This window comes from Sus scrofa, chromosome 5 (genome assembly GCF_054392235.1).
Source record: "Sus scrofa isolate SSC_HxYL_T2T_F1_AM1 chromosome 5, Sscrofa_HxYL_maternal_Yorkshire_Landrace_v2.0, whole genome shotgun sequence".
Lineage (NCBI taxonomy): Eukaryota > Metazoa > Chordata > Mammalia > Artiodactyla > Suidae > Sus > Sus scrofa.
Window position 1 is genome coordinate 17,530,248 of NC_139387.1, and position 26,663 is coordinate 17,556,910.

At 42.4% G+C, this 26,663-nt stretch overlaps 1 protein-coding gene across 3 annotated transcripts in view; it reads left to right on the plus strand.

Annotated features, from left to right (window-relative positions):
• The window catches only part of SPATS2 (spermatogenesis associated serine rich 2), a 137,323-nt gene extending 110,972 nt beyond the window's left edge, over nt 1-26,351 (plus strand). For 2 of the 3 annotated variants that reach the window (XM_021091602.2, XM_013988258.3), the window contains exons 7-13: nt 407-586; nt 3,370-3,505; nt 14,410-14,468; nt 19,026-19,135; nt 22,254-22,356; nt 23,933-24,147; nt 25,149-26,351. In XM_021091602.2, coding sequence (XP_020947261.1) covers nt 407-586; nt 3,370-3,505; nt 14,410-14,468; nt 19,026-19,135; nt 22,254-22,356; nt 23,933-24,147; nt 25,149-25,460 — 1,115 coding nt within the window. In that variant the 3' untranslated portion in view covers nt 25,461-26,351. Of the gene's footprint in view, nt 1-406; nt 587-3,369; nt 3,506-13,060; nt 13,107-14,409; nt 14,469-19,025; nt 19,136-22,253; nt 22,357-23,932; nt 24,148-25,148 lie in introns of all 3 variants that reach the window. The other variant, XR_014803175.1, reaches the window with a different exon arrangement.
• The last annotated feature ends 312 nt before the right edge of the window (nt 26,352-26,663 follow it).

Below are 26,663 nucleotides of genomic sequence, written 5' to 3' on the forward strand. Positions count from 1 at the left end.
TAAAAACTCTTCTTTCCCTTGGACAGTGTAAAAGTCTTTTCCTCAGCATAGCTTACAGATGCTGTCCAAAGTGATACTGACTCTGTTCACTTCCTTGGGCCCAGAACTGCAAAGAAGTTTCCAAGGTTCAGCTAGCCTGTCTGGAAATGGGTTAACACAGAATCCTCCTCCTCTTCTTCAGTTAGGACATGGCTTAGAGCTAAGCCATCCACTATTCAAAGCCTCACCGATTCTGCTCTTTGATCTAGTCGGTCAGTTGATTTTGTTCACAACCTTTTAAGAGGTATCTTTTTGCTGCAAACATTTTTACCCTTTTTTTTTTTTTTTTTTTTGGTATGTACTTAAGATTGCTTGGTTGATTTACCCCTAAGTTGTGCTATAAAATACTGGCCTCTTTCTTTGACAGGATCCATGCTGGAGAATGGTGTCTCTGATTTTGAGTCCAAGTCTTTGACTATGCACTCCACTCAGAATTCTCAACAAAATAGGAATGCTGCTAAATCTCTCTCAAGATCTACCTTAGGACCTCCGTTTTCAAATCTAGGCTTGGAAGATGTTCCACTCTCTTCCACCAACAAAAAGCTAGGTAAGTCAGGGGGCAAATTATCACCTTGTTCTCATAGATGAGGTGTCACAAGGGCAGCAGGTAATACTTTTTCTGTTTTCTAGACAATGACTACCCAGGCTTTCCCTAATTTTGCGCACACAGTTGGAGTTGGAAAGTAGTTTAGATGCTGTATAGTCTTATTATAATAATAGGGATCCTTTTTGTGAATGAAAATCAGATTCTACTGCGAGGATGACTTTTCTGTAAACATTAGCCTGTTTCTTCTTTTCTTTCCTTTGGCCGCACTGTGGCATGTGGAAGTTCCCGGGCCAGAGATGGAACCCATGCCACAGCATCAACCAGAGCTGCTGCTTTGACAATGCCATATCCTGAACCCGCTGCAGCACAGGAGAACTCCATAAGCTGTTCCTTTTATTTGCTTTACTGCAATATTTCTGTGCTGTTACCTTCATTTTTATCTCCTGGTTGACGTAACGGTAAAAAGCTTTACATCTCTGACTTGACATTTTAAAGAAATATTTTAAACAAAGTCATTTTCTCTTAAGTGCTTAGCATTGACCATTGGTAGCCATTTGCTTTAAAAAGACAAAAAACAGAAAAACTATAATATTCATTTAAATAATCAGCCAAGAATTTAATAGATAGAGATAATAGCCCTTCTGATGATCATACATCTAAGCATGGCAGTCCACTCCACTGAACAAGTGAAACAGAGAAATGTAAAAGACACTTGTAACCCGTAGCTCTTTATTGAATTATTTATGCCACATGAGCTAAATTTAATTAGTGATGATCTCCTTTTTCATCTTTTAACATGGTGCTTTACTTGGTGCAGAAAGACAAGTCTGACACTATTTAGTCCAGCAAGAATAAAGGCACAGGACTTGAAAACTTTTAGGTAGATTTTTAAAGGAATCAAGTTGAGATGAGGAAGACTTTAAAAAATTGAAAATCTGTATCTTGGCAGATTATAAATTTGTTAGATCAGTTTTTCCAACTACCAGTTGTAATAACTTTGGCATTGGTAAATATTAGAAGAACTGTTAGAAACTGGTAAAAATGTGTTGGTTAGGTAAATGTATTTCATCTTTTTTCTACAAAGTTGGCTTACCCACATGTAGTGCTTTAGACTGTACTACTGTGAGAGAACTTTTTATCAATTTCACAATGTCTACATAGTGAATTATATTCTACTAAATCCTGTCATTTAGAGAGTTTTTAAAATTTGGTACCTACTCAAATAGTTGTTTGTTTGTTTGTTTTTAAGCCTTTTTCTCTCTCTGTTTCATTTCATTTTGGGTAGTTTCTAAAATTGCTATCTTCAAGTTTATTAATCTTTTTTTTAAAACAGTTTTTAATCCGTTGTCAATCTCATCCAGGGTATTTTTCATCTCAGACATTGTTCGTTCTTTTGGTTGTCTTTTGTTTTTTGTTTTTTTAAGCTCTAGAGGTTCTGTTGGAGTCTTTTTAAATACCTTCCCTGACTCTCCTTAACATGCGTATGCTTTCCTCTACCTTCTGAACATATGGTATCTGATTATATTGGCTGTTTAAATGTCCTTACCAAGTGATTCTACATCTGTGTCATTTCTGCACCTGTTTCTGTTAATTGATTTTTCTCTTCATTATGAGTCAGTCATATTTTTCTGCTTCTTTATACACCTACTAATTTTTTTAGTAGGTGCCAGGACGTGAATTTTGCTTCTGTATTTTCTTAAATATTCTTGTGATTTATTCTGGGATTATTATTTGGAAACAGTCTGAAGGCTGCTTTTTTTTTAAGCTTTGTTAGGTGGAACTAGAGCACCCTTTAGTCTAAAACTGAGGCAATACCCTTCATAAGTTCTCAACTTGGTACCCCGTTCTGGCTGGGTGAGCCCTGAGGATCATTCCACTTGCTCCTTTCCAGGGGTCTTTTCCCTGTTTCAGGTAGTTTCTGCACACCTATGCACTCACAATCCCCTGTAAATCTTTGTATTTCTTTTTTTTTTTTCATTTTTGTATAGTTTTCTTCTTTCCAGTATTCTACCCTGAGAATTCCAGCCACCTTGGCCTCCCTGAATTCTCAACTCTCTTCCCTCAATTCAGGGAGACTTCCAGGCCCAGTTTAGGATTTCTTCTCCTTGCATTGCAGCCTGGAAACTCTCTTATGGTGGTAAATTGGGATAATCATAGGCCTCACTCTTTTGTTTCTGTTTTCTTGGGCGGGTGAGGGGACAGTAGGAAGTACTACCTGTTTTTTATCATCTCAAAACCATTGTTTCATATACTTTGTATGTTAAGTTTTTAAGATAGGACAGTAACTCTGCTTCCTCTTACTCCATCTTTTTTTTTTTTTTAATTTTAATTTTTTATTTTTTTGCTTTTTAGGGCAACACCCGGGGCATATGAAAGTTCTCAGCCTAGGGGTCGAATCAGAGCTGCAGCTGCCAGTCTACACCACAGCCACAGCAACTGAGGGATCCCAGCTGCGTTTGTGACCCACACCACAGCTCACGGCAACGCCAGATCCCTGACCCACTGAGCGAGGCCAGGGATCGAACCCTCATCCTCATGGATACTAGTCGGATTCGTTTCTGCTGTGCCACAATGGGAACTCCAACTCCATCTTATTATTTTTTTTAATCTATGGAAATATCCATTTTTTTGCTGAGGTGTGTGGTTGTTTAGGGAGCATTCTTAGTTCACATAACATTTGTTACATTATATGCTCAGGTGTTCAGATCCAACTTTCAAGTTACCTGTGCTCCTTTTTTTATTGTTGGGGTTTTTTGTTTTTCTTGTGGTTTTTTCCCCCTAAGGCTCCAATATTGAAAAATCTGTGAAAGACCTCCAGCGCTGCACAGTGTCTCTTGCACGATATCGAGTTGTAGTTAAAGAAGAAATGGATGCTTCCATTAAGAAAATGAAACAAGCTTTTGCCGAACTGCAGAGCTGGTAAGTTAAATTACATTTGGTATCAGTAGCATAAAAACGATCATTTGTAAAAGTTGTTTAGCCATGCACCAAGTTCTTTAATTCCTGACTCTTAACTACTACTCTACTTATTGGAGAAAGACCTAAAAATCCTATGCTCTCTTTCATCCTCCTTTCATCCTTTTAATGCTCCCCACCCTGGTGGTTCTTTTCTATGTCCTGTTATTAATCACTCATTTATTTTAATTTTGTGGGGTTTTGGGGTGGGTTGGTTGTTTGTTTTTGCTTTTTAGGGCTGCACCTGCAGCGTATGGAGATTCACAGGCTAGGGGTCAAATCGGAGCTACAGATGCCAACCTACACCACAGCCACAGTAACAGCAGATCTAGGCCATGTCTGCAACCTACACCACAGCTCACAGCAACACCCAATCCTTAACCCACTGATTGAGGCCAGGAATCAAACCCGTGACTTCATGGCTCCTAGTTGGATTCGTTTCTCCTGGGCCATGACGGGAACTCTAATTTTGTGTTTTTTTAAACTATGTTCTAAAAATAATCATATCTTAAAGTATATTTATATGTGTTCTGTAGGAGAAATATATTTAATAGTTAAAGAGTTTTGAAAATACTTAAAATTTTCTAACTACTGAACATTTTACTGTCTTTTCAATGCTAATGTGCCTTGTGAATTTATAAGAGGGGTCTATACTATGCTATTTCTCAAATGTATTTGATTATAGACTCTTTGGGAGGAGAAATATGTTCTGATTTTTTTCTAGAACACTGAAGCTATTTTAACTATTAGATATTAAAGTGGTAACTAATTTTTAAACCATAACTCCTTTCTGGAATTTACTTGCATTTTATAAGGGACTTTTTTGAAAATGAAAAAGACCTAAAGACCAAATTAAATAAAAAGATGGGAAGACAAGCATCTGGGTTGATCTTTGGGGTTTTAAGACTGTCCGTTCTGCTTATTTATGAGACTTACAGGATCTGAAATGTGAGAGGAAGTTTTCGTGAGTGGAGAGAACCTACACCACTCTTCCTCCCAACCATCCATCTGTTTTCTTGCTTGTCTGTGGCTGTGCCCTCAGGTCATGTTCCTCTGTTCACACACTTCATCTGGTCACTTCGTGCCACGGGAGACAGAGGGAGAGGGAGTATGGGCAGCCTCCGCCCTTCTGTTCCATGGAATTGAAGAGGGAGTGAATTAACGCAGATGTAGAGTAACGCTTCCCCCCAAATCACTGACCCCTGCTTTTATCATTTGCAAAGTACTTTTAGGATCGATAATTCATGTACTAATCTACCCATGCTTTGTCCTGAGGCCCAAGTTTCCCCTTCAGGTTTTGGAGCTAGAATATAATGCCATTTCTTCTGTTTTTCTTATACATTTTTGCTCCAGCCAAATTCCTCATCTCAAAACTTAATGTTCACATTTTCTCTTCCATATGCTAGTTAATGCCATTTTTCCAGCCTGTATATGCTCTCTTGTATTTTTGTATTTATCTAAATCCAGCCGATTCTCCCAGACTCACCTTAAATACGTTCTGACTTCCTGTGGAAATTTATCTAGGTAACCGATTTCTTTCTGACCCTCTGGGAGGAAGCACAGTGCCCTTTGCCTGGATTATTGTCATATCCAATATTACTGGTTGAAGAAAAGAACAAAGAGCTAAGAGCAGGACACCACAACTTTGCCTTGAGAAGCCTCTGGTCTCCATGGTTGTTTAGCTGACTGAGTACTTAGCCACAGGCTCCGATTCCGTTCAGAACCAGCCTGAACCAGGAAACAGTTCCGGGAGAGAGATTTGTGAGTTTTGTTGACTTGGAACCCAGCCAGGGGGAGCCTCCTTTAATAAATGACAAATGGAATGGTTTCCTGCCTAGAAACTGTGTATTTAGGATTGATCAGTAGGCGTAGCAACCAGGTCAATTTAACTTCAGGAAAGAGAGATTACCTGCCTTTTCCTGCTGGGGTAAAGCCCTTCTCTCTGGCTGATTGGGTTTTTAAACTGCCTTATTTCAATGCCCCTTGTAGTTGCTACTTTAGGTCATAATTGGCAGGTAAGCTAACTCTGTTTGGCACTAAACCAGAGCTTGGAGTTAATGTCACTTAGGAAGCCATTTTTTGTGTTGGTTATAGTATAAAAGAAAATGAAAGGATTCTAACAAATTTGCAACAGTAAGGTTACATTACACCTGACAGGTGCACTAGGGAGATTATATATGGATAACTGCTCTCACGTTGAGGCCAAATGAAAACTGAACTGGAAAGGTGAAAATCAGGCTTTCCGGGAGGTAAAATGTAAAATCTGTTCGTATTGCTGATCCAGCAATAATCATCTCTAGACCCAAGTTTATTTTTCTTGTTAATTAATAAAATTTGTCTGGCACACCGTTGGAGCTCCTAGTTGACTTAAGTTTAAGGGTGTTAAGGAACAGGATCTGAAGTGAAACATGAGCTGGAGCACATAAACTATTTTGGACGTCTGTCGTTTGTCTTTATACATGTCGGAGAAAAATGCCCACAAGATACACAGTTAGCCTGCCTTTTTTTTTTTTTTTTTTTTTTGTCTTTTTAGGGCCACACCCGTGGCATATGTAGGCCTACACCACAGCTACAGCCACAAGGGAATCCAAGCCATGTCTGTGACCTACATCACAGCTCATGGCCACACTGGATCCTTAACCCACTGAGCAAGCTCAGGAGTGAAACCCCAATTCTCATGGATGCTAGTCGGGTTCGCTGACTACTGAGTCATGATGAGAACTCCTCAGCCTAAACTTTTTTTTTTTTTGCTCTTTTAGAGCCACACGGCATATGTAGGTTCCCAGGCCAGGGGTCAAATTGGAGCTACAGCTGCTGGCGTACGCCACAGCCACAGCCATGCAGAATCCAAGCCGTGTCTGAGACCTGCACCACAGCTCAGACCTACACCACAGCTCACGGCAGCAGTGGATACTTAACCCACTGAGAGAGACCAGGGATCGAACCCACAGCCTCATGGTTCCTAGTTGGGTTTGTTTCTATTGTGCCACTATGGAAACTCCTCAGCCTGCATTTTAAATAAAATTTCTGTTTTACTGAAAATCAAAAGGTAATTATTAAAAGGAGAAAATGGGTAAGAAATTTGAGATTCTACAATATATAATGTCAATGTAAGTCTGTGCTTAAGACTAAAATTTTTACTGGTGATGCCTTATTCACCTTCAAAAAGTTACTTCCTTTTGAGCTTCTCTTTTGTTCGTCTGTTAAACTACCACTAGTCTTAGCAAAGGGATCTTTGTTAAGATCCCTTTAATATAAAGTCCATCTATAAAGATGCTAAAAATTTAGAAATCATTTCATGAACAAAAACAATTTCAAAAATACCTAAAACACGGAGTTCCCATCGTGGCGCAGTGGTTAACGAATCTGACTAGGAGCCATGAGGTTGCGGGTTCGGTCCCTGCCCTTGCTCAGTGGGTTAATGATCCGGCGTTGCTGTGGCTCTGGTGTAGGCTGGCGGCTACAGCTCCGATTTGACCCCTAGCCTGGGAACCTCCATATGCCGCAGGAGCGGCCCAAAGAAATAGCAAAAAGACCAATAAATAAATAAATAAATAAATAAATAAAATAAAAAGATGATGTTGAAAAAAAATACCTAAAACACATAGAAATGAAGGAATGGGCTACTGCAATGATGTGTTATCCAAAAGGGTACATTGCACTCAGGAGTTTTAAAATTATTCTTCCTTTTTTGCATAGTACATTGATAGCATATTTCTACTAGTACTTGCCTCCATGATTCTTGATGTTCTTGATTTAGAATTCTAATTCTTTAACCATTTGTGAAAATAACTAATTACCAAGATTACTTTACAGTACCAAACATGTTCAACCATATTGTCTGGCTTATGCATCTGGATCTCCGTCCTGTGAAGTAGAAATTTTTAATTTTGCTTTACTGTTAAAGTGAATTTGAGTCTTAGGCTAATTAAGCCATTTGCCTAACCTGATATCATAAGTTGCAGACTCAATATCTGAGTCTACGTATTCTGACTCCCAGTAAACTGTGATCTTCATCAAACCCATCATAGATGGCTCACTTCCCCACTAAGCGTTGAGAAGAAGGATGGAGACTCTTGATACATATCAATACATTGTTTCCTCCTCAGCATAAGGGCGGTGTACAGAGAAACCCCTCTATAGGAGAATTTAGGGACTAAGGAATTCAGATGTTATGGAATAGAGTTAGTATGGGGATCACCAGGATTTTGATTGAGCCTATGAAAACCTTTAAAAGTATTTTAGTTCAATAAGATAGAACTATAAGAAGGAATATTCGGGAGTTCCCGTCATGGTTCAGGGGAAACGAATCCGACTAAGAAACATGAGGTTGTGCCGCAGGTGCTGCCCTAAAAAGACAAAAGGTAAATAAATAAATAAATAAATAAATAAAGGAACATTCCATCCAGATATTCAGTGTTCTTTTTATTTTGTAATTCAGAAGGGCCTGAATCATTCTTTTTTTCTTTTCTTTTCTATTTTTTTGTGTTTTGTCCTTTTTAGGGCCACATCTGTGGCATATGGAGGTTCCCAGGCTAGGGGTCTAATCGGAGCTGTTGCTGCCACCCTACGCCAGAGCCACAACACAGGATCCAAGCCACGTCTGCAACCTCCAACACAGCTCATGGCAATGCCAGATCCTTAAGCCCCTGCGTGAGGCCAGGGATCAACCTGAAACCTCATGGTTCCTAGTCAGATTCATCTCCACTGCACCACCATGGGAACTCCTAAATCATTCTTTTTAAGTCACAATTTGGAGTGATGTGTCAGTCAGATATTCTTCAGGTCAGTTCTATCTATTTAACTGAAGTATAGTGATTTACAGTGTTGTATTAGTTTCTGGTGTACAGCAAAGGGATTTAGTTATGTATATATATATTCTTTTCAGATTATTTTCCATATGTTTGTTATAGGATATTGAATATAGTTCCCTGTGCTTATAGAGTAGGACATTGTAGGACATTGTTGTTGATCTATTTTATATATAGTAGTTTGAATCTGCTAATCTCAAACTCCTAATTTATTCCTCCCCTACCCTCTTTCCCCTTTGATAACCAAAAGTTTGTTTTCTATGTCTGTGAGTCTGTTTCTGTTTTGTAAATAAATTCATTTGTATGATATTTTAGATTTCCACATAAAAGTGATGACATATTTGTTTCTCTCTATCTCACTTCACTCAGTATGATAATCTCTGAGTCCATTCATGTTGCTGCAAATGGCGTTATTTCATTCTTTTTTATGGATGAGTAATATTCCATTGTATATATGCACCATATCTTCTTTTTCCATTCATCTATTGATGGACATTTAGGTTGCTTCCATGTCTTGGCTATTGTAAATAATGCTGCTTTGAACATTGCAGTGCATGTATCTTTTTGAAACAGATTTTTCTCCAGATATATGCCAGGAGTGGGATTGCTAGATCATATCACAACTCTAATTTTAGTTTTTTAAGGCACCACCATACTCTTTTTCCGTAGTGGCTGCACCAGTTTACATTCCCATTCAGGTCAGATCTTTGTTGTGAAGATTAAGAGGAATGTTACTGTGGAAGGGATCAATTAGAAAAGACTTCTTGGGAGTTCCCATCGTGGCACAGCGGAAACAAATCCGACTAGTATCCAGGAGGCTGCAGGTTCGATCCCTAGCCTCACTCAGTAGGTTAAGGATCTGGTGTTGCCGTGAGCTGTGGTGTAGTTGCAGACTCGGCTTGGATCCTGTGTTGCTGTGGCCCTGGCATAGGCTGGTGGCTACAGCTCCGATTAGACCCCTAGCCTGGGAACCTCCATATGCCGCGGGAGCAGCCCAAGAAATGCCAAAAAGACAAAAAAAAAAAAAAAAAAAAGAATGTCTAGACAGTGGATCTGAAATGTATAATGATTTACCAGAGTAATGTGAGGCTGTTTTATTTGTTGTACTAAATAAGCATTCAGCTGAGACTGAGAAATCAAGATGAGGACAGAAATGAAAATAATTGCTGCTTCTGTTTAATGAGATATTATTGTATGTCAGAAGCTTTTGTGTACAATATCTCTAATTTATATAGTAATATCATTTATGATATTTATTTTTTTGTCTTTTGTCTTTTTAGGGCCATACCCATGACACACGGAGGTTCCCAGGCTAGGGGTCAAATTGGAGCTGCAGCTGCCGGCCTTCACCACAGCCACAGCAATGTGGGATCTGAGCCACATCTGTGACCTACACCACAGCTCACAGCAATGCCGGAGCCTTAACCCACTGAGCGAGGCCAGAGATTGAACCCACAATCTCATGGTTACTAGTCGAGTTCATTTCCACTGCGCCACAACAGGAACTCCTAGTACTCATTTTAGATGAGAAAAGATGGGCACTGAAAAAGATAATTTGACTAACGTCATAGTTGGCATTAAGTGACGCTTTTCCACTATACCATGCTTCCTTTTTTATGTCTTATCAGTTATCTCTGCCTTTATTTTTTAATCTTCACCTTCCTAGTCCACACATGACTCCCTTTAGACATTGCTGTAGAAGGCCCAGGCTTAATAAGACCTGATGTCTTTCTAAACAGAGTCCCAGCAATATTTAGCAGAATTTTATTAGCAGTTTCAGAAGCCAGTGTATCAGATACTCGTCATGGTGTATTTCCATTCAGGAAAGCTGTGACTGAACAGTCGCAGGCTTATTTAGTGCCCTCGGGTACTGGAGCCGGCAAGTGGCACTCTGAATGAGCCTCTCAGCACTCTCTGAGGGGACTCACTGCTTGTAGTTATGGATCTAACAACTATTACCTCACACCACAGGTACTTTTGAAATGCTTGGCCACAGATCCATACCAGGACTACTGTATAGCTTAGAAACCAATGGAAAACTTTAGCTTAAGTTTCTTCATTGTCAGAAAGTTGTATTATAGTAAATTACTACTTTCGATTTTAAAAAATGTTTCTGCCATTTATCTTATGCTTAGCTTGCTTTCCACTTTTGAACTCTTCTCAGCTTCTCTATTTTGTGATGCACATATGTCTGCAACTTGTTATTATGAAAACTTTCAAAATACACAGAGGAATAGTGCAGTGATCATAGTACAGGGATCATTGTATTTGCTGTGTGTGTGTTGCTGGAACCATTTGGAAGTTTCCACATCAGGACACGTCATCCCTAAATGCTTGAGCATTACTTATCTAAAATACAGTCATTCTTCTACACATTGTACATACATTATGAGATGTACTTTCAGTAAGAAAGTTCTGTTGTTTTGTGTTGATCTCAGCCTGTCTTGAATGATGCTGTCAGCTAGGAATGCCTGGGAGCACTCACCTGGGTCCTGCGCTCCTTGTGGCAAGCCCCCCATCTCCCAAGAGCCAGTGTTGTGGCTGGACTGGCCCTTGTTCTTATGATTGCTAAATGTACCTCAGCAACAACCAACAGGAAACTGGGAAAAAAATTATTACTTGCAAGTCTTGGAGGATACCTGGCAGGCCTGGAACCACACAGCAAAGGGTGCTTAAGGAGAACACAGACCTGAGGTCATGCCTTTATTGGGGTAGAGGGTGGTGTGCCTGAGGTTTTGTGGGTTCATTCTTTGTTAGTGAATTTAAAACGTAGGAGCGGCGAGTTCCTGCTGTGGCACAGTGGGCTAAGGATCCACCGTTGTCTCTGAGACAGCGTGGGTTCAGTCCCAGGCCTAGTGCAGTGGCTTAAAGATCCAGCATTGCCACAGCTATGACGTAAGTCACAGCTGTGATTTGGATTCCATCCCTGGTCCAGGAACTTCCATGTGCCCCAAGTGTGGCCGAAAAAGAAAAAAAAAAATAGTCTCTTGGGATAGACCATGATGGAAGATAATATAAGAAAGGGAATGTATACATACATATATACATACATATATATATATATGACTGGGTCACTTTGCTGTACAGCAGAAATTGGCACGGCATTGTAAATCAACTATAATTTAAAAAGAAAAAATTGAAAGATCTGGGCGTTGGAGTTCCTGTCCTGGCTCAGTGGTTAACGAATCCAACTATGAACCATGAGGTTGCGGGTTTGATCCCTGGCCTTGCTTGGTGGGTTAAGGATCCAGTGTTGCCATGAGCTGTGGTGTGGGTCACACATGTGGCTCAGATCCTGCGTTGCTGTGCGGCTACAGCTCCGATGAGACCCCTAGCCTGGGAACCTCCGTATGCCACGGGAGAAGCCCTAAAAAAGGCAAAAAGATGAAAAAAAAAAAAAAAAAAAGACCTGGGTGTGGATCTCAGCTCTGCCTCATGGAAGCTGTGGTTTAGGGCATGTCCCTTGCCACCTAAGCCTCGGTGCCCTTATTTGTAAAGTGGAACATGATAATATTGACTTGAAGTTTACATTAAAAATTACGTGTAGGAGTTCCCACCGTGGTGCAACAGGATCGGCAGTGTCTTGGGAAGACTGGGACGCAGGTTTGATCCCTAGCCTGGCACAGTGGGTTAAGGATCTGGTGTCGCCACAGCTGTGGCTTAGGGTTGCCTCCATGGCTTGGATCTGATAACTGGCCTGGGAACTCCATATGCTCTGGGGCAGCCAAAAAGGGAACAAATAAATAATTTTTTTTAAATGGCATGTAAAATCCTAAAAAATTTTTTTTAAAATTTTAAAAACATAAGAGCAAAAATTAACATGTAAGAAGGAAAAGCAGGGTCACTCAAGTGGTCAGTTATCTAGGTTGCCCAGGACTTTCTAAAAAAGGAACTTAACACGTGGGGTGGCCTGGCTGTTTAACTAGTTGTGTAGCTGGTGTCTATTTATTTGAGATTAATACCTTTGAAATGCATGGTGGCAACCAAAAGGTAATTGTCAGGTACTTACACTACATATATTTCAACATTTATTCATTTTCGTATTTTAAAGACTTGTAAAAAATTTAATGAAAAATTACAAAACTTCATCAGGCTTTTCTCTGAGAAACTATCCCAACAGTTAGCCAATAGATTCCTCTGTTTAATGCTCAGCTGACATCACAGGATCTCTCAGTAGATGTTATCGATAGATGGTAACATGACAAACAACAAAAAGAAGTAGAGGTGCTGACTGCTTTTCAGTGTTTTTGGCATGAAAATATAAACTAGTTTTTAATTGGAGTGCCCATATGGTTGTCCACACACTGTCTATGAATTGCTTATCATCACCAGTGAGTTATTCAAGAGACAAGATTTATGTAAATGAGTGCTAGTCCTTCTTACAGGGGAAAAGTGCCATCACAAGGTACTAGCTCCAACTGCTGCAAGGAAGTCTGTGATGGTGCAGGACTTTGTTTCCTTGTTGTAAGTGTCATGTGACATTCTGCATTTTCATACAGTCTTTTCAAAGACTGTAAGCAGCAAAAAGCTTTCTTGTTTGCTTGAAGTCTTTTAATAAATATTTTACAAGCTTTGTCAGAGACAGATTTGTCATCTATCTGGTGGACAGTGTCTGCATCTTAAGGTGATTCAGCGGCAGAAGAGAGGTAATGCTGAACTCGAGGCCTGGCAGCTCCTGTCTCAGATGTGCTTTTGTTTTGCCTTTTAGGTATTCCAAATGCTGCTAGAGTTCTTGGAGCAAAATATTGGCCAAGGTTTGGGAAATGCTTTCTTAGCGAAGTATTGCTACCCCACAATAGTTATATCTTCTCTCTAATCTGGTGCTTTGGAATTAATATGCCAACCAAATTTGTTTCGTTACGAGTCTGTGTATTAACACCATGCATAACGATTATCAAAACTATGTTCTCCAGCACTTCACTATAAAGGATTTTGCTCCTTGAGGAAATGTCCCTGCCTCTTATGTATATCTCACCCCGTAGTCTCCACATTAACTACTTTGTGCTAACGTAACTAGATATTGAGTTAAATTGAATTACGTGTGTGTGTGTGTGCGTGTGTCTGTATATATGATTAGTTTTACAACCAGAAACAAGAGTAGAACTTTTATTAACCCTGTAGTTATATTCCCATTCAAAAGGAGAAAGCAGAATGAGTTCAGATTTGAAGAGAGTTACATTTCATGTTTGTACAGGTATTAAAATTTTAGTGTGGGTGTTTGGGGGGGGCTGCACTTTGCCACCAGTAAGCAAAACTGATAGGGGAAGGAAAATTATTGACATCCAAAGGTTGAATACAGGGCAACCTGTTATCTCTTTTATGTTCATTGAAGGTGGTGGGCTCTTTTTTAAGGACGTAGAAAAGCTTTCTTTCCCATGCTTATAAATCATTTACATTTGCAGTGGAGAAAATTCTAACCGCCCATTTAGTGTTCTTTTTCTATGAAAAGCTTTCCAGAAACCTTTGTTTCCATCTTTTCTGGATTACTATTAAACGTTTACCCAAAACCAGCACAGTATATATATGTCTTAACTACTCTGCATTCTCACGTGCCATTGAACTTAGTATAACTGTGGTAAAATGTTGAAGATCTGCAAATCCTAGTTGTGGATAAATTGATCATGCCCCGGAATGGGTATTGCCTGGTAAAAATTCATTAGAAGCAAAGCTATCTGATTTTATAGACCAAAACTCAAAATAAATATGTGAGCACATATGTAGAAATACATAATTTCCACAGGAACTTCTGCTTTAGCGCCACTCCCCAAGAAAGGTTTTGTAGCTTGTTACTGCCACCTACTGGTTCTAAGCTCTTAGATGTCTCGCTACTGGTTTACTGTGATATGTAGAAATGAAAAGGAATTAGGTTTCTTTACTGGAATCTTTTAAAATAGTCTTTGCTGAGGGTGAGAGAGAATTTTCTTGTGGTGTATACAGTGTTTATTTTGTATCCTTTTAGTGAACAGACTTATAAGTCCTTGTCCACTATTAACAATGTGCCATTTTTCTGTTTGAGTTTCTGATCAAAGCTTTTTTCCCTTTGTCATCTCTTCCTAGTTTAATGGATCGAGAAGTAGCATTGCTGGCCGAAATGGACAAAGTGAAAGCTGAAGCAAGTAAGACTGATCTTTATTAAAGCTATTACCAGTAAATAAGTACCTGCCTCTCAACCCCCATAGCAGAAGCTCAATATAAATGCCACAATAATAGTTTATATATTGGAGATCCCATTGTGGCTCAGCGGAAATGAATCCCACTAGAATCCATGAGGACACAGGTTCGATCCCTGGCCTCGCTCAGTGGGTTAAGGATCTGGTGTTGCCGTGAGCTGTGGTATATAGGTCACAGAGGAGCTCAGATCTGGCATTGTTGTGGCTGTGGCATAGCTCCTATCCCCCTAGCCTAGGAACCTCCATATGCCACAGGTGTGGCCCTAAAGGGACCAAAAAAAAAAAAGAAAGGAAAAAGAAAGAGTTTATAAATTCAAACAATCTTGAGCAGTTGTACTGTACTGGCATATGAATCCTTTCAGGTGAAACAACAAGAGCCTGTTTTTCAATATTTCCAAATTTTTATATTTTGAATATAACTTTATAAGAGCCTATTTTTCAGTATTTCCAAATTTTAATATTTTGAATATAGAATCAGTGTTTAAGAGACTACATCATGGCATCTTCCACCAACATAGGGAAGTAAAGTATCTTGCAGGTGCCTGGGTTTTATTTTGTTTTTTCCTCCAGTAATGGAACAATTTCATTGGGTCTTTTTCTACTTGGGGGAAAAAAACCTTTGGCATAATCAGAGGAGATTTCACCAGATTGCCTACAATTAGTATATACATTCCTGTCGTTACCTCTCTTGGAACTGTGTTTTCTCGGTTTGCAGAAACTTCATTCAGTATCTGTTATTGGGTAGGGAGAAAGTCAATTAACTGAGGATTCAGGAGACCCATGACTAGGGTTCTTTGAAAGCATACTAAAATAGATTCTGGGGGAATAGTCTAACTGAGATCATTTGTGGTGTTTTATACGGAAGAATCAAGGATCGGTTTTTTTGGTCGTTTCAGCTAAAAGGGTTAGGTTAAAGATAGACACCTATATGAAAGAAGGAAATGTCAACTGTACCTCGTGCAATGGCATTGATTTGAGGCTTTTCAACAGTTTTTACTTTCATGCATTGAATGCCAGATTCGTAAGGAGGGAAATTGTTTCTTTTAACCTGCTCTCGAGCTGGTGAGAATGTAAATAGGTTGAGACGATGACTTACAATTAAATCATTTGTGTCTGTGGTCACGGGCCAGAGGAGGCAGCTTTGAAGCTGAGTTCAGTTTTGATCCATTTTAATTAATTATTGAATACATAGCAAAGGTGCTAACCACTGTTTTTCAGAGGTGAGATTTCATTTAAATTGAAATTTCTTTCTTTTTTTTCCTGAAATTTCTTTTGTTCTTTTTTTTTTTTTTTTTTTTTTTTTTTTGGCCACAGTGTCCAGTGGCTTGATGTGGAATCTCAGTTCCCAGACCAGGGATTGAACCCTGGGCTGCAGCGATGAAAGCACTGAATCCCAACCACTAGGCCACCAGGAACTCCCCTATCCTGAAATTTCTAGTGAGCGCTTCAGTCCATTCTTATACCTATGTGTTCTCTCTCTCCTTCTCCCCTTTTTCTTTTTTATGGCTACACATGTGGCATATGGAAGTTCCCTGGTCCAGGGATTGAATATTAGCCGCAGCTGCAACGTGCTCAGTGGCTGTGGCAACGCCGGATCCTTTAACCCACTGCGCCAGGCGAGGGATCAAACCTGCACCTCCTCAGAGAGCCAAGGCACTGCACTCAGATTCTTAAGCGACCATGCCATGGCAGGAATTCTGTGTTCTCTTTTTGAAGGTGAAGTTTCAGAGAAAAATAAAATCAGTAAGAAGATAGACTCCTTAATAGTGAGAAAAAGGTGCTTTTTAAAATACTTCTCTTATGGAAAATTTTGAACACAGCCCAAATAGAGAGGCTAATATAATTAGCCCCCAGCATCCAGCTTCAAACAATTACCAATTCTAACCTTAATCAAATTCAGAGCTACGGAGTTTTACTTACATTCATCAATTTTATATCAGTATCTCCTTTCTCCCATGCTAAATATCCTAGCTCTCAATCACATTAATGCAATTACTCGTTTATCAACTGTATCAAGAAAGTGTTTCTTTTTTACGCATTCTGTCTTTACTAATTATATGTTCATAGCACTTCAGAGTTTAGAGTTTTTCACCCTCTTTCATACACGATCTTAACATCAATCTTATGGGAGTTAGGTTTTCCGATTTTATTATTTTCATTTCATAAAGGAAGAAACTAGTGCCTTGGGAAAATGTGGTTTGTCCAGAGTCATATAAGGTCCTCAGAGTTACCAGATATGTATAGAAATCTTTACTCAATGCATTTTCTCTAACTTGAGATTATAATTTTATTTTAGAATCCTAGAATGCTGGAGCTGAGAGAAAGTGACTTTGATACAAAGAGCATATAGGTTTAATCTTGGGAGTCAGACCAGCAGATCATTTGTATTTGTTGGGCCTTTGTGTAGGGAAACTTTATGTGTCTGTTCCTAACTTACTGGGAAAGTGCACCCTTATCAATGAACCTGCCTTGGGTACGGGCAGCCCATGGTAGCATATATGTGGCAGTGAGGCCGAGTGAACTTGCCAGGCATTCAGCTCTCTGAAACACTTGATGTAGCTCTTTGAAAAATCTGGGGTTTTTTTCTAACATAATTTTGGCTAATTCCTCGGTAGGTTACAGGATTCTATATGTAAGAGTTAGGAATTGAGTTTGCATGCAACAGAATGGCCTAAATAAATGAGTTTCTTTTTCTTTTTCTTTTTTTCTTTTGTCTTTTGTCTCTTTTGGGGCCGCACCCTTGGCATATGTAGAGTCCCACTTTAGGGGTCGAATTGGAGCTGTAGCTGCCGGCCTTCGCCACAGCCACAGTGACGTAAGTTCCGAGCCACATCTGTAACCTTCACCACAGCTCACAGCATTGCTAGATCCTTCAACCCACTGAGCAAGGCCAGGGACCGGATCTGTATCCCCATGAATGCTAGTCGGGTTTGTTAACCACCGCTGAGCCACGACGGGAACCCCATGAGTTTCTTTTTCGCTCATGAAGTGAAAGGTCCAGAGGTCAGCAGTCCAGGGCTGCAGGGCATCCCCATAACGGTCTGAGGCGCCCAGGCTTCTCTAGCCTCCTCCCAGCCATCCTTACTGTGTGCTTACGGTCAAAAGGCCTGTCCTACGGCTCCAGTCAAGGAGGGGCAAAATGTTACATGCGGCTGAGACTCCTTTAGAGAGCTTTCTAGTAAGCTTCACTCTGTGAGTTCTGCTTAGATCGCACCCGACAGACTATAGCACGACTCTCTTAGATGTAGCAAAACCCGGAGATGTAGGTTTTTTAACCTAAGAACATTGATACCCAACAACATCAGACTTCTGACAGAGGAGAATGTTTATTCAGTCACTAACGGTCTTTGCTACAGTCCACCCCTCAGCTACCCCGCAGTCGGTTTTCTCCCTAAATGAGAACATCTTCGCCTGCTCCTCAGTGGCAACACCTCCACAGTCTCCTCTAGTCTGGATATTCAGCTAAGACTTCTGGGTAATTTCAGGTCTTCTAACAGGTCTGGCTGTGGTGTCCTGTGGTCTGGGGTCCCATGAACTGAAAGAAAATTAGACACCACCCCCCCCACTCCTCCAGTATTACATAGGTAGATAAAGGAGAGGATAATTACAGTAAAAATTCCCATTTGGAAAAGCAGAGATCAAATCTTATTGGGCAGGAAGAGTAGAGTCCCTGCCCCAGAGGTAGAGAAAACTCCTTGGTTTCATCTGGCAGCCCCTAGCTCTGCTTGCTGGGAGGATGTCTTTTGCCCATTGTCCCCTGTAGCCCCTGGCTCTCTACTCTAAGAGATTCTTTTATTGTCTGGTATCTGTGGCCAAATTAGAGTTACGCATCTGAGGGCAGAGCCAAAGAAGATGCTTCTCAAAAGGCTGTAAACGGTCTAAACATCCATCATTTGGGAACTCGGTTAAACAGTTGTGGTGTATCTGCATAGGAGGATACTAGGTGGCTCTTCAACAGTGAGGGGCATCTAATGTAGTGATAAGGAATGAACTTCACGATATATTAGGTTAAAATAGCGAAGGTAAAGGAAGGACCGTTTGTGAGGAGGGGAGAGAGAGAGAGAGATGTATATGTAGAGAATATGCTGGGAAGTCTACATAAGAAGTTGTTAACAGTGGCTTCCTCTGCAGAGGGGACCACAAAGGCAGAAGTAGGAGAGACAGTTTTTTTCATTTGATACCCATTTATTCTAGATGAATTGTTTACCTTGCGCTTATTTTTTATGTATGTGCTTCTTGATAAAAAATTTTTAACTGGGAAGAGGAAGAAGAGACATGACAAATGACTTGTGAGTCTTTATGACTCATAAAAAGTGTTTACCATCTAAGTGCCTTCGGAGTCCCTCAAGAGGGTGGAAGCGGGACCTTTGGTATTTTCACTCTCGGGATGGGTGGGCAGCCAAGCCTTTGGCTGTCCAGTTGCTTACTGCGAGGCCTACACTGCCAGTTCTTCTTTGTCCTATTTAGCAGAACCTAAAAGTCATATTCCCCTTTCCTCTACAGTGGAAATTTTGCTCAGCCGTCAAAAGAAGGCCGAGCTTCTGAAGAAGATGACCGATGTGGCTGTGCGCATGTCAGAGGAGCAGTTGGTTGAGCTCAGAGCCGATATCAAGGTAAAACTTCCTTCTCTTTTCTGCCTTTCTTCTTGCCCTCGGGGACTACAGGAGCAAACCTCCATAATTCATGGCCAGGTCTGATAGATTGAACTCATGATCCTCTCTCCCCAGACCTGGCCCTTTTCCGGGCTCCCTTTCTCTGTGGGTGGTCCTGTCATCTCTCCAGTGCCCCAGCTGGAAACCTCAGGAAGTTTCTCCTTTGCCCACAGTTACATCTTTCCGCAGACCCTGTCCACGTGACCTTCTTCGAAAGCTCAGATCTGACCTTTTCTCTTTCTCTCCACCACCACCGGCGTGATCAAGCTCCTGTGATCTCCTGCTTGGACTCCTGAAATAGCCTCCTAACCCATCCCACTCCTGCACTTCGCCGCCGCCCTGCCCGCCTCACCCCTTCCTATTGTTCCCTGCAGGACCTGCTTCACACTTCCCATTGCTCTGAGGACAGCCTGTAGGGCTCTGCCTGGTCTCGCTCGGCTGCCCTCCTTCCTCCCCCTCAGTCCCTGTGTTCCAGCCAGACTAGCTCTGCTTCCCGCAAACATACCCTGTCCCCTCCTGTTAGGGCTGCTGCTCCGCACACTTTTCCATTTGTCTGAAACGTTCTTTTTTTCCCTCCCCTGCCCCAGCACACACCTTGCTCCTCACCTCCTCGTCCTTCCTGACTTGCCTGACATCTCTGTTCTGTGCCTTCCTAGCACATGTATAATTTTTTTCGATAGGCAGGAAATAGATTTATTAAGACAGGATGTTTGTAAGAGATGCACGCGGGCAGGGAAGGAGGCTCTGCCAACACACGGCTGATTTTATGTGCATTTGCTTACCCTTTCTTCCCGACTAGGTAGGGAACTTTATAGTGATGGGAACGGCTGTACCTCCCGTGCCCTAGCCCAGGGCCTTAGCACATCGAGGTGTTTGGTAGATATTTAAATAGTTGGTCACTTCCGGTTTTATAAGAGAAAAAAGAGCAGTTTGAGATCTTGATTATATTGTAATCTATAAAGATGACTTGGGCTCCACATTCAGACATTTGGGACAGTGTTTCTGGAATTCTCTGGTGGTTCAGTGGCTTAAGGATCCAGCATTGTCACTACTGTGGCAAGGGTTCGACTCCTGGCCTAGGAACTTTTGTACGCCATGGGCACAGCCAAAAAAACCAAAACCAAACAAACAAAAAAGTGTTTCTGAGCATAGGAAACCAAGAGAAGTTGGGTTGTTTTCACGGGTAATGCGGACACTATCATTCTAACGAATTGTTTCTCAACCATGAGCTTAGAACCAGAGGAGTTGGCCTTCTGTCCTCCTGAGTCCTAACTCTGCTCTTCCTGAACATGTGAGACGATTGTCATATTTAAGAGGAGTACGTACTGCTGGGGAGGCTGCATAACAACCTTTGCAAAATAAAAGCAGAGAGGGAAGTTCATCTGAGACCCTCCAGTTACCGATTACCAGCCTGAGCCTGTCCGGCACACAAACCTTTGCTGCGTCACCCCACCACCCCTTCCCCTAGGCTCTACTGGGGAGAAATAGTGAAACAAACAACCACGTTTAAAATGACCATTTTCTGATTAACCAAAGACTGTTGCTCAATGTTATAGAAAGTCTTCCTCTCGTTGATGCCAGTCAGTCTCATTCAGTGATCCGGGAGAAGCCGGAAACCCCTTTGGAATTAGATAAGAATCCTGGCTCTCAGAGGCTTCATCTGTTCCCTGCCCACGTGGTTGAAGAGCTGCTAGAAATATTTCTGCAGGCTGACTAAGGATCTGGTTCTCTCCACGTTTTCAGTGTACTGAAGTGGGTGCTGTGCAATTTAAATGTCTTATTTCCAGATCATCTTATTTCCGTCATTCCTATTATGTCTTTGGCTCAGCAAACCCTAGAATTTGTTTCAGAATTAATCTCAGACTGATATTACACGTCTGAAGGCTTTGTTACAGAGGTTCCTAAACCACAATATACTCTGAAGCTTTAGGGCTTCAAGGCCTAGAGGTGATTTTTATTTCTCCTCTCCCATTTGTTGCTTCTAGATGTATTGCAAGGATTCTGATGCTTTTGATTCTACCCCTTGAACATCTAAAGTGGAATTAGGCCACCCCCAGTCCTCTAGGACTGCTCTGGGGAGTTCAGTTCTTCTAAATTATATCTAGGCCTTTAACTTTTCTTTTTCACTCTCCTTTTCATCTGAACAAATGATTTCAGGCTACCTTAGAAATGGTTTATTGACGTAGACCCCCAGAAGCACTTTATTCCTGACATGTTTCTGGTCCCACTATTTCTATAATACAGTTAGTTTTGACCCAAGGGGTTGGTTACTTCTCAGCTCAGTCTGCTTAAAAGGATTAAATTCCTTGCAGCACAAACTCTTCTCATTTGCAAAGTTGACTTTTCACATGAATGATTTTCCATCTCAAGAAATTGCTCCTATTTCAAAGACCAACAAATCCTACTTTATAAAGAGATGAATTGGGTTTCCTAAGGAAGTTCCTATTAAAGAACATCAAACCATCTATTTAAATGGAATCATTGTTGTAACTTCCGAGCACTTTTGCTGCCTCCGCCTCTGTATAAAATGGAACAAGGTGAAGAGTAGCCAGCAGTAGGGAGACGGATGGCCTCCACCAGGAACTCCTTCTCCTTTCCCCACAGTGTCTCTTGATTTACCTTGTAACTGTCGTGTGGCATTTCATGAAGCTCCCTAATGGATTTATCTTTGGGCTCTTAAAGAAAATGACTGAGGAGTTTCTGCTGTGGCTCGGGTTAGGAACCTGACATAGTGTCTGTGAGGTTCCAAGTTCACTCCCTGACCTTGCTCAGTGGGTAAGGATCCAACGTTGCCACAAGCTGTGGTGTAGGCCTGCAGCTGTAGCTCCAAGTCAACCCCTAGCCTGGGAACTTCTATATGCTGCAGGTGTGACCGTAAAAAGGAAAAAAAAAAAAAAAAGAAAGAAAATGGCTGGATTTTGTCATTCACCCAGCAGTGATAATATGATGGCCATTTAGTGACCTGTGAATGCAAAAAAAAAAGACAGTAAGGTAATTCTTTTACCTCTGTCTACAGCAAGCTATAGGTCCATGTCTGCTGTTTGTTTCACCCGGAGGCTTTTCTTTGTCGTTTCTCCAGCACTTTGTTAGTGAACGCAAATATGACGAGGATCTGGGACGAGTGGCCCGATTCACCTGTGATGTAGAGACCCTAAAGAAGAACATTGATTCATTTGGACAAGGTGAGATGGTGAGGGATGCCGGGCACCAGAGACAGTGATGAGACGACCACCCTCCACTCACTAGCGGCTGAAAATGGGCTTCTCCACTGATTCTGCCTAGTGCCTCTTGGGTTTGGGTTGGTTTGTTTGCTTGTTTTTATGAGAAGGAACTCTGAGATACTTAACAAGTCAGGGGACACAGACGCTTTGCGCTCTGAGGGTGGGTATTTTCCAGCTCCCTAAATTTGCGGTCATGTTTTTTCATCGTTTTCTGCTTAGCTGAGAGGTGTTGGGCACCTCTATACATAGCATAAAGAGCTTGTGGCCCTGGAGTCCGACCAGGTTGGAATCTTTGCCTCTGCACTCCCCTCTTGGCCCCTCATTTTATTCCTCTCCACAATGGGATAGCAGTGCCTGCTTTTCCTGGCACTTAATAGACCAGGGGGTGGCGGTGGCGGGGGGGAGTCCCTCTAAAGTGTGAGCTTGTAGTGACACACCTTTCAAAACCAAGCCCGGAGCTCAGCTTCTCTGTTCTTCCTGCCTCGGTGCCAAAGTGAAATGTTGGACGTAAGGCAGGGATTGTGAACTCAGCATTAGCCCGGGCTGAAAGCCAAGGAAAAAAAAATCTAGCGAGTAGTTTTAAACGATTGAATTCTGACAAAATTTGAACTGAAAATATTAATATATTTGAATTTGGAGTTATTTTTGCAGCAAGAGCCTTGGGAAGATACATATTTGTGTAGAGACTAGATCTGTTCATATTTAACTCATCTTGCATCATACAATTTTTTTTAAAAGGATTTAGCGTTTTATTTAGTTTTTTCTTTCCTTGCAAAGTCTGTACTTTGGAATGTTCCTCGCATAGGAAACCGAACATATGGCCCATACTATTGTTCCTGGGCTTAGTCAGCCACCGGAGCCATAGCCAGGAGTTTAGGTGGTAGGAAACGCCAAGAAGTCATTAGTGGGTGGGGGGATGAACCACTGCGGTCTCACACTGTCCTCCTGTTTCTCCGCGTTCCTCGACGAAGCAGTGGGGATTGGGCAGGAGTGGAGGAAGAGGGCAGAAGGGAGATCCTCCTAACTGTTACCGTTTTATAAGCTTAGCTTTACAAATACTCAAGTAGACACCTATTTTTTGGTTTGTGGGTTTTTGGTTTTTGGTTTTCTTTTTAGGGCTACACCTGCTGCATATGGAAGTTCCCAGGCTAGGGGTTAAATCAGAGCTGCAGCTGCAAGCCTACACCAGAGCTACAGCAATACCTGATCCTTAACCACCTGAATGAGGCCAGGGATCAAACCCACATCCTCATGGATACTACTAGTTGGGTCCTTAACCTGCTGAGCCACAACAGGGAGGCTTGTGTGTTTTGGCTGCACCCAAAACGTGAAAGTTCCCGGGCCCAGGGGTCAAACCCATGCCACAGCAGTTATCTGAGCCACTGCAATGACAACACAGGATCCTTAACCTGCTGCGCCACAAGAGAACTCAAGTAGACAGTTCTTTAACTTTAATTGCTCATTATCAAATGGAGAAAGAGGGAAAAGGCTCATACTCTTCCATCACGTGACCACATTTCTCATATTTCTGCCTCAGTGTCCCATCCAAAGAACAGCTATTCAACCAGATCTCGATGTAGCTCAGTTGCCTCCGTGTCTTTGAGTAACCCATGTGATGCCTCTGCTGCTTCCTCTTCCACCTGTGCCTCTGCTCCCAGCCTTACAAGTGCTAACAAGAAAAGCTCAGCACCGGGAGAGACTCCCGCAGCCACCGCAGACTCCAGTGGCCGGCCCTACCAGCCTCATCGAGAGGTAAGAAAAGCTCTTAGGAAGAAAAGCTGCTAGCTTGTCCCAGTTTAAAGGGCGACAGCTCAGGACACTGCCTTCCTCTCTTTAAGCCCAGTCCACACCTCTTTTGTGTCCCTCCAGCCTCAGTTGGTTCCAGAGAAAGCACTGGGTGTGTATGTTCCAAACCACCAGCCAGTTTAGATTTCCCGTTGCCAAGACGCTGACTTTCTGATGCTGGCAGTGATCCTGGCTGCTGTAGGTAGCATTGCCTGGTAATTGGTCACACAGGGAGCCAGACACCCATCTCGAGGTAGACAACACCGAAGGGGCAGGTTCACCAGCGTGGATCTGAGGCAGCAGCTCCCGAGAAGCACAGCATGGAACCAGAAAGTGGACGCACAGCCCGTTGTTTCTTTTCTCCTTGGTTCGAGGGAGAGGCAGAGAGCCAGCCAAGGCAGTGCTGTCGGTAAATCTTCCGACGGGTATCATACTGGGATTGGAGGACAAAAGTAAAATCCTGTGCCCTGAGCTTTCTGAGTTGTCATGTGAAAGGTGGGTTAAATGTCACAGCAGCGTGATGTAGTCTCTGGTTCGGGATCTGTAGCCGAGTAGATCATTGTGACGTTTATTTTATGATTCCAGATGTCCCTTTTTTTTACAAATGACTCATGAGCTGCAAAATTCAGACATGGCATAAGATCCTTGTCCAGTTGAGGTCACGTAACAACCCCAGAGAATGCTCTTTCTTCCTGCTGGCTTTCTTCCTCTGCCCAGCTAAGGAAAAGTGAACTCTGCTTCAGTGGCAAGGGGCCGAGGCAGGGCGGAAGGCAGTGGGAGATGGCTTAACTCTGAGGTAGTGTCCAGGTTGGACTCGCAGACCACATTCCCTAGGTCTTAAGAGAGAACCGAGTCCCTAGCATGGGGTGGCACTATTAGGCTTTCAGAAGACTCCTGTAAACTGAACTGGAACAAACTGGGTGCCCGAAGGCCACAGAGCCCTGAACACTGTCTCCTTTCATCCTTAGGTATTGCCGGGGAACCGACGAGGAGGACAAGGCTACAGGCCACAAGGCCCAAAGTCCAGTGACCCCACGAACCAAGGGCGCCATGACAGCGCAGGTCGTTATAGAAATAGCTCCTGGTATTCATCTGGTTCCAGGTACCAGAGTGTTCCATCCCAGGCACCAGGCAACATTAGTGAACGGGGCCAGGCTCACCCCGCAGGGACCAATGGAACTGGAGCCAGCACGGAGCCCGGCCCACCCAAGCCCTCGTTCAAAAAGGGGCTGCCCCAGCGCAAACCCAGGACCTCGCAGCCCGAAACCGTGAACTCTTGAGGGAAATTCCGCCTGGGCTCTCTCCTCCATCCCACACAATTCAACTTGGTAACTGGACTCTAGGAACTTATAGTTAGATTTAATAACAAAAAGAAGTTTACGCATATCACTTTTTACGCCATTCTAAACATTTTGGTTTCTTCTCTCGTTTTCTTTTGGAAGGGAAGCTGTTTTTGCCCTTGACCTTTCCCAGTGATAGGGATTGATTCTGATTGGTCATTTCCACCAGGGATCACAGGCAACTGTTGCCAGGTTTCCCAAGGGTCAGCGGGGTTCCCCCCAGAGCCCCAGGCCTTTCCAGTGCCTGAGGAGGCCTTCCTCTGCCACCCCTGCTGCTCAGGCTTCAGGAGGTGGCTCGGAGTTGGTCTTGCTGCCTTTCCAGTCTAAGCAGAAGCCAGACATACCTGCCTGGTTCCCTGGAAATAGCAGGGTAACCAGGAGAGGCAGTGAGGGGATTGAGTCCTGCCCTAAATTAGCCAGAGAAGGGGAATTGGTTGGTGGAAAGGAAAGAACACTAGGAAACACTTGAGAATCTGCCTCTGCTCCCAGAACACGCCTCAGATGGACACTCAGAGTGGGGTTTCAGTCTCTTGCTTGGCGCCGTGGCTTAACCTGCATTTTTTTCCAAACGCCCAAGCCTTGTTTCCTAGAACTGAGACTCCAAACCAGTCTAGGGAAGTCTGTGGGAAAGTAGCATTTTATTAAAGGGAAAAAAAGTCTTTCTCTGTTTTAGTGTTTGAAACTTTTTGTTGTTGTTCTCCCTCCTTCCTGATTCCTGTTCGGACCCTGAACCAAATTTATAGCAATATTAGTGTTAATCTAAGGTGTTACCCATCAAAAAATCGCCACAATCTTTAGAGTTGAATAAATAAAAGCAACTGCATAAATGTACCCACGTTGGTTTCACAGCAAGGAGTGACTTCATTTCATTATCCGTTTTCCTTTGGGCCTCGTGGGGTAGAAGTCACTCAGCTTGTTTGGAGCTTAAATGAGGGTGTTCAATTCCGAAGCCACTTGTCCCCCACTTCGTTTCAGAACCAAATGAAATGTGAAAGCCATGGTGAGCAGATGCATCTGTTCCTCCCAAGAAAAGGCCCGTAGGAGAGGGAACGGGGACTTTCCAAAGGAGAGCCTCTCGCAGCTGCCCACAGCTCCTCCAGACAACCAGAGGTTCTGTCCACACCCTGTCCCCCACTGCCTGTC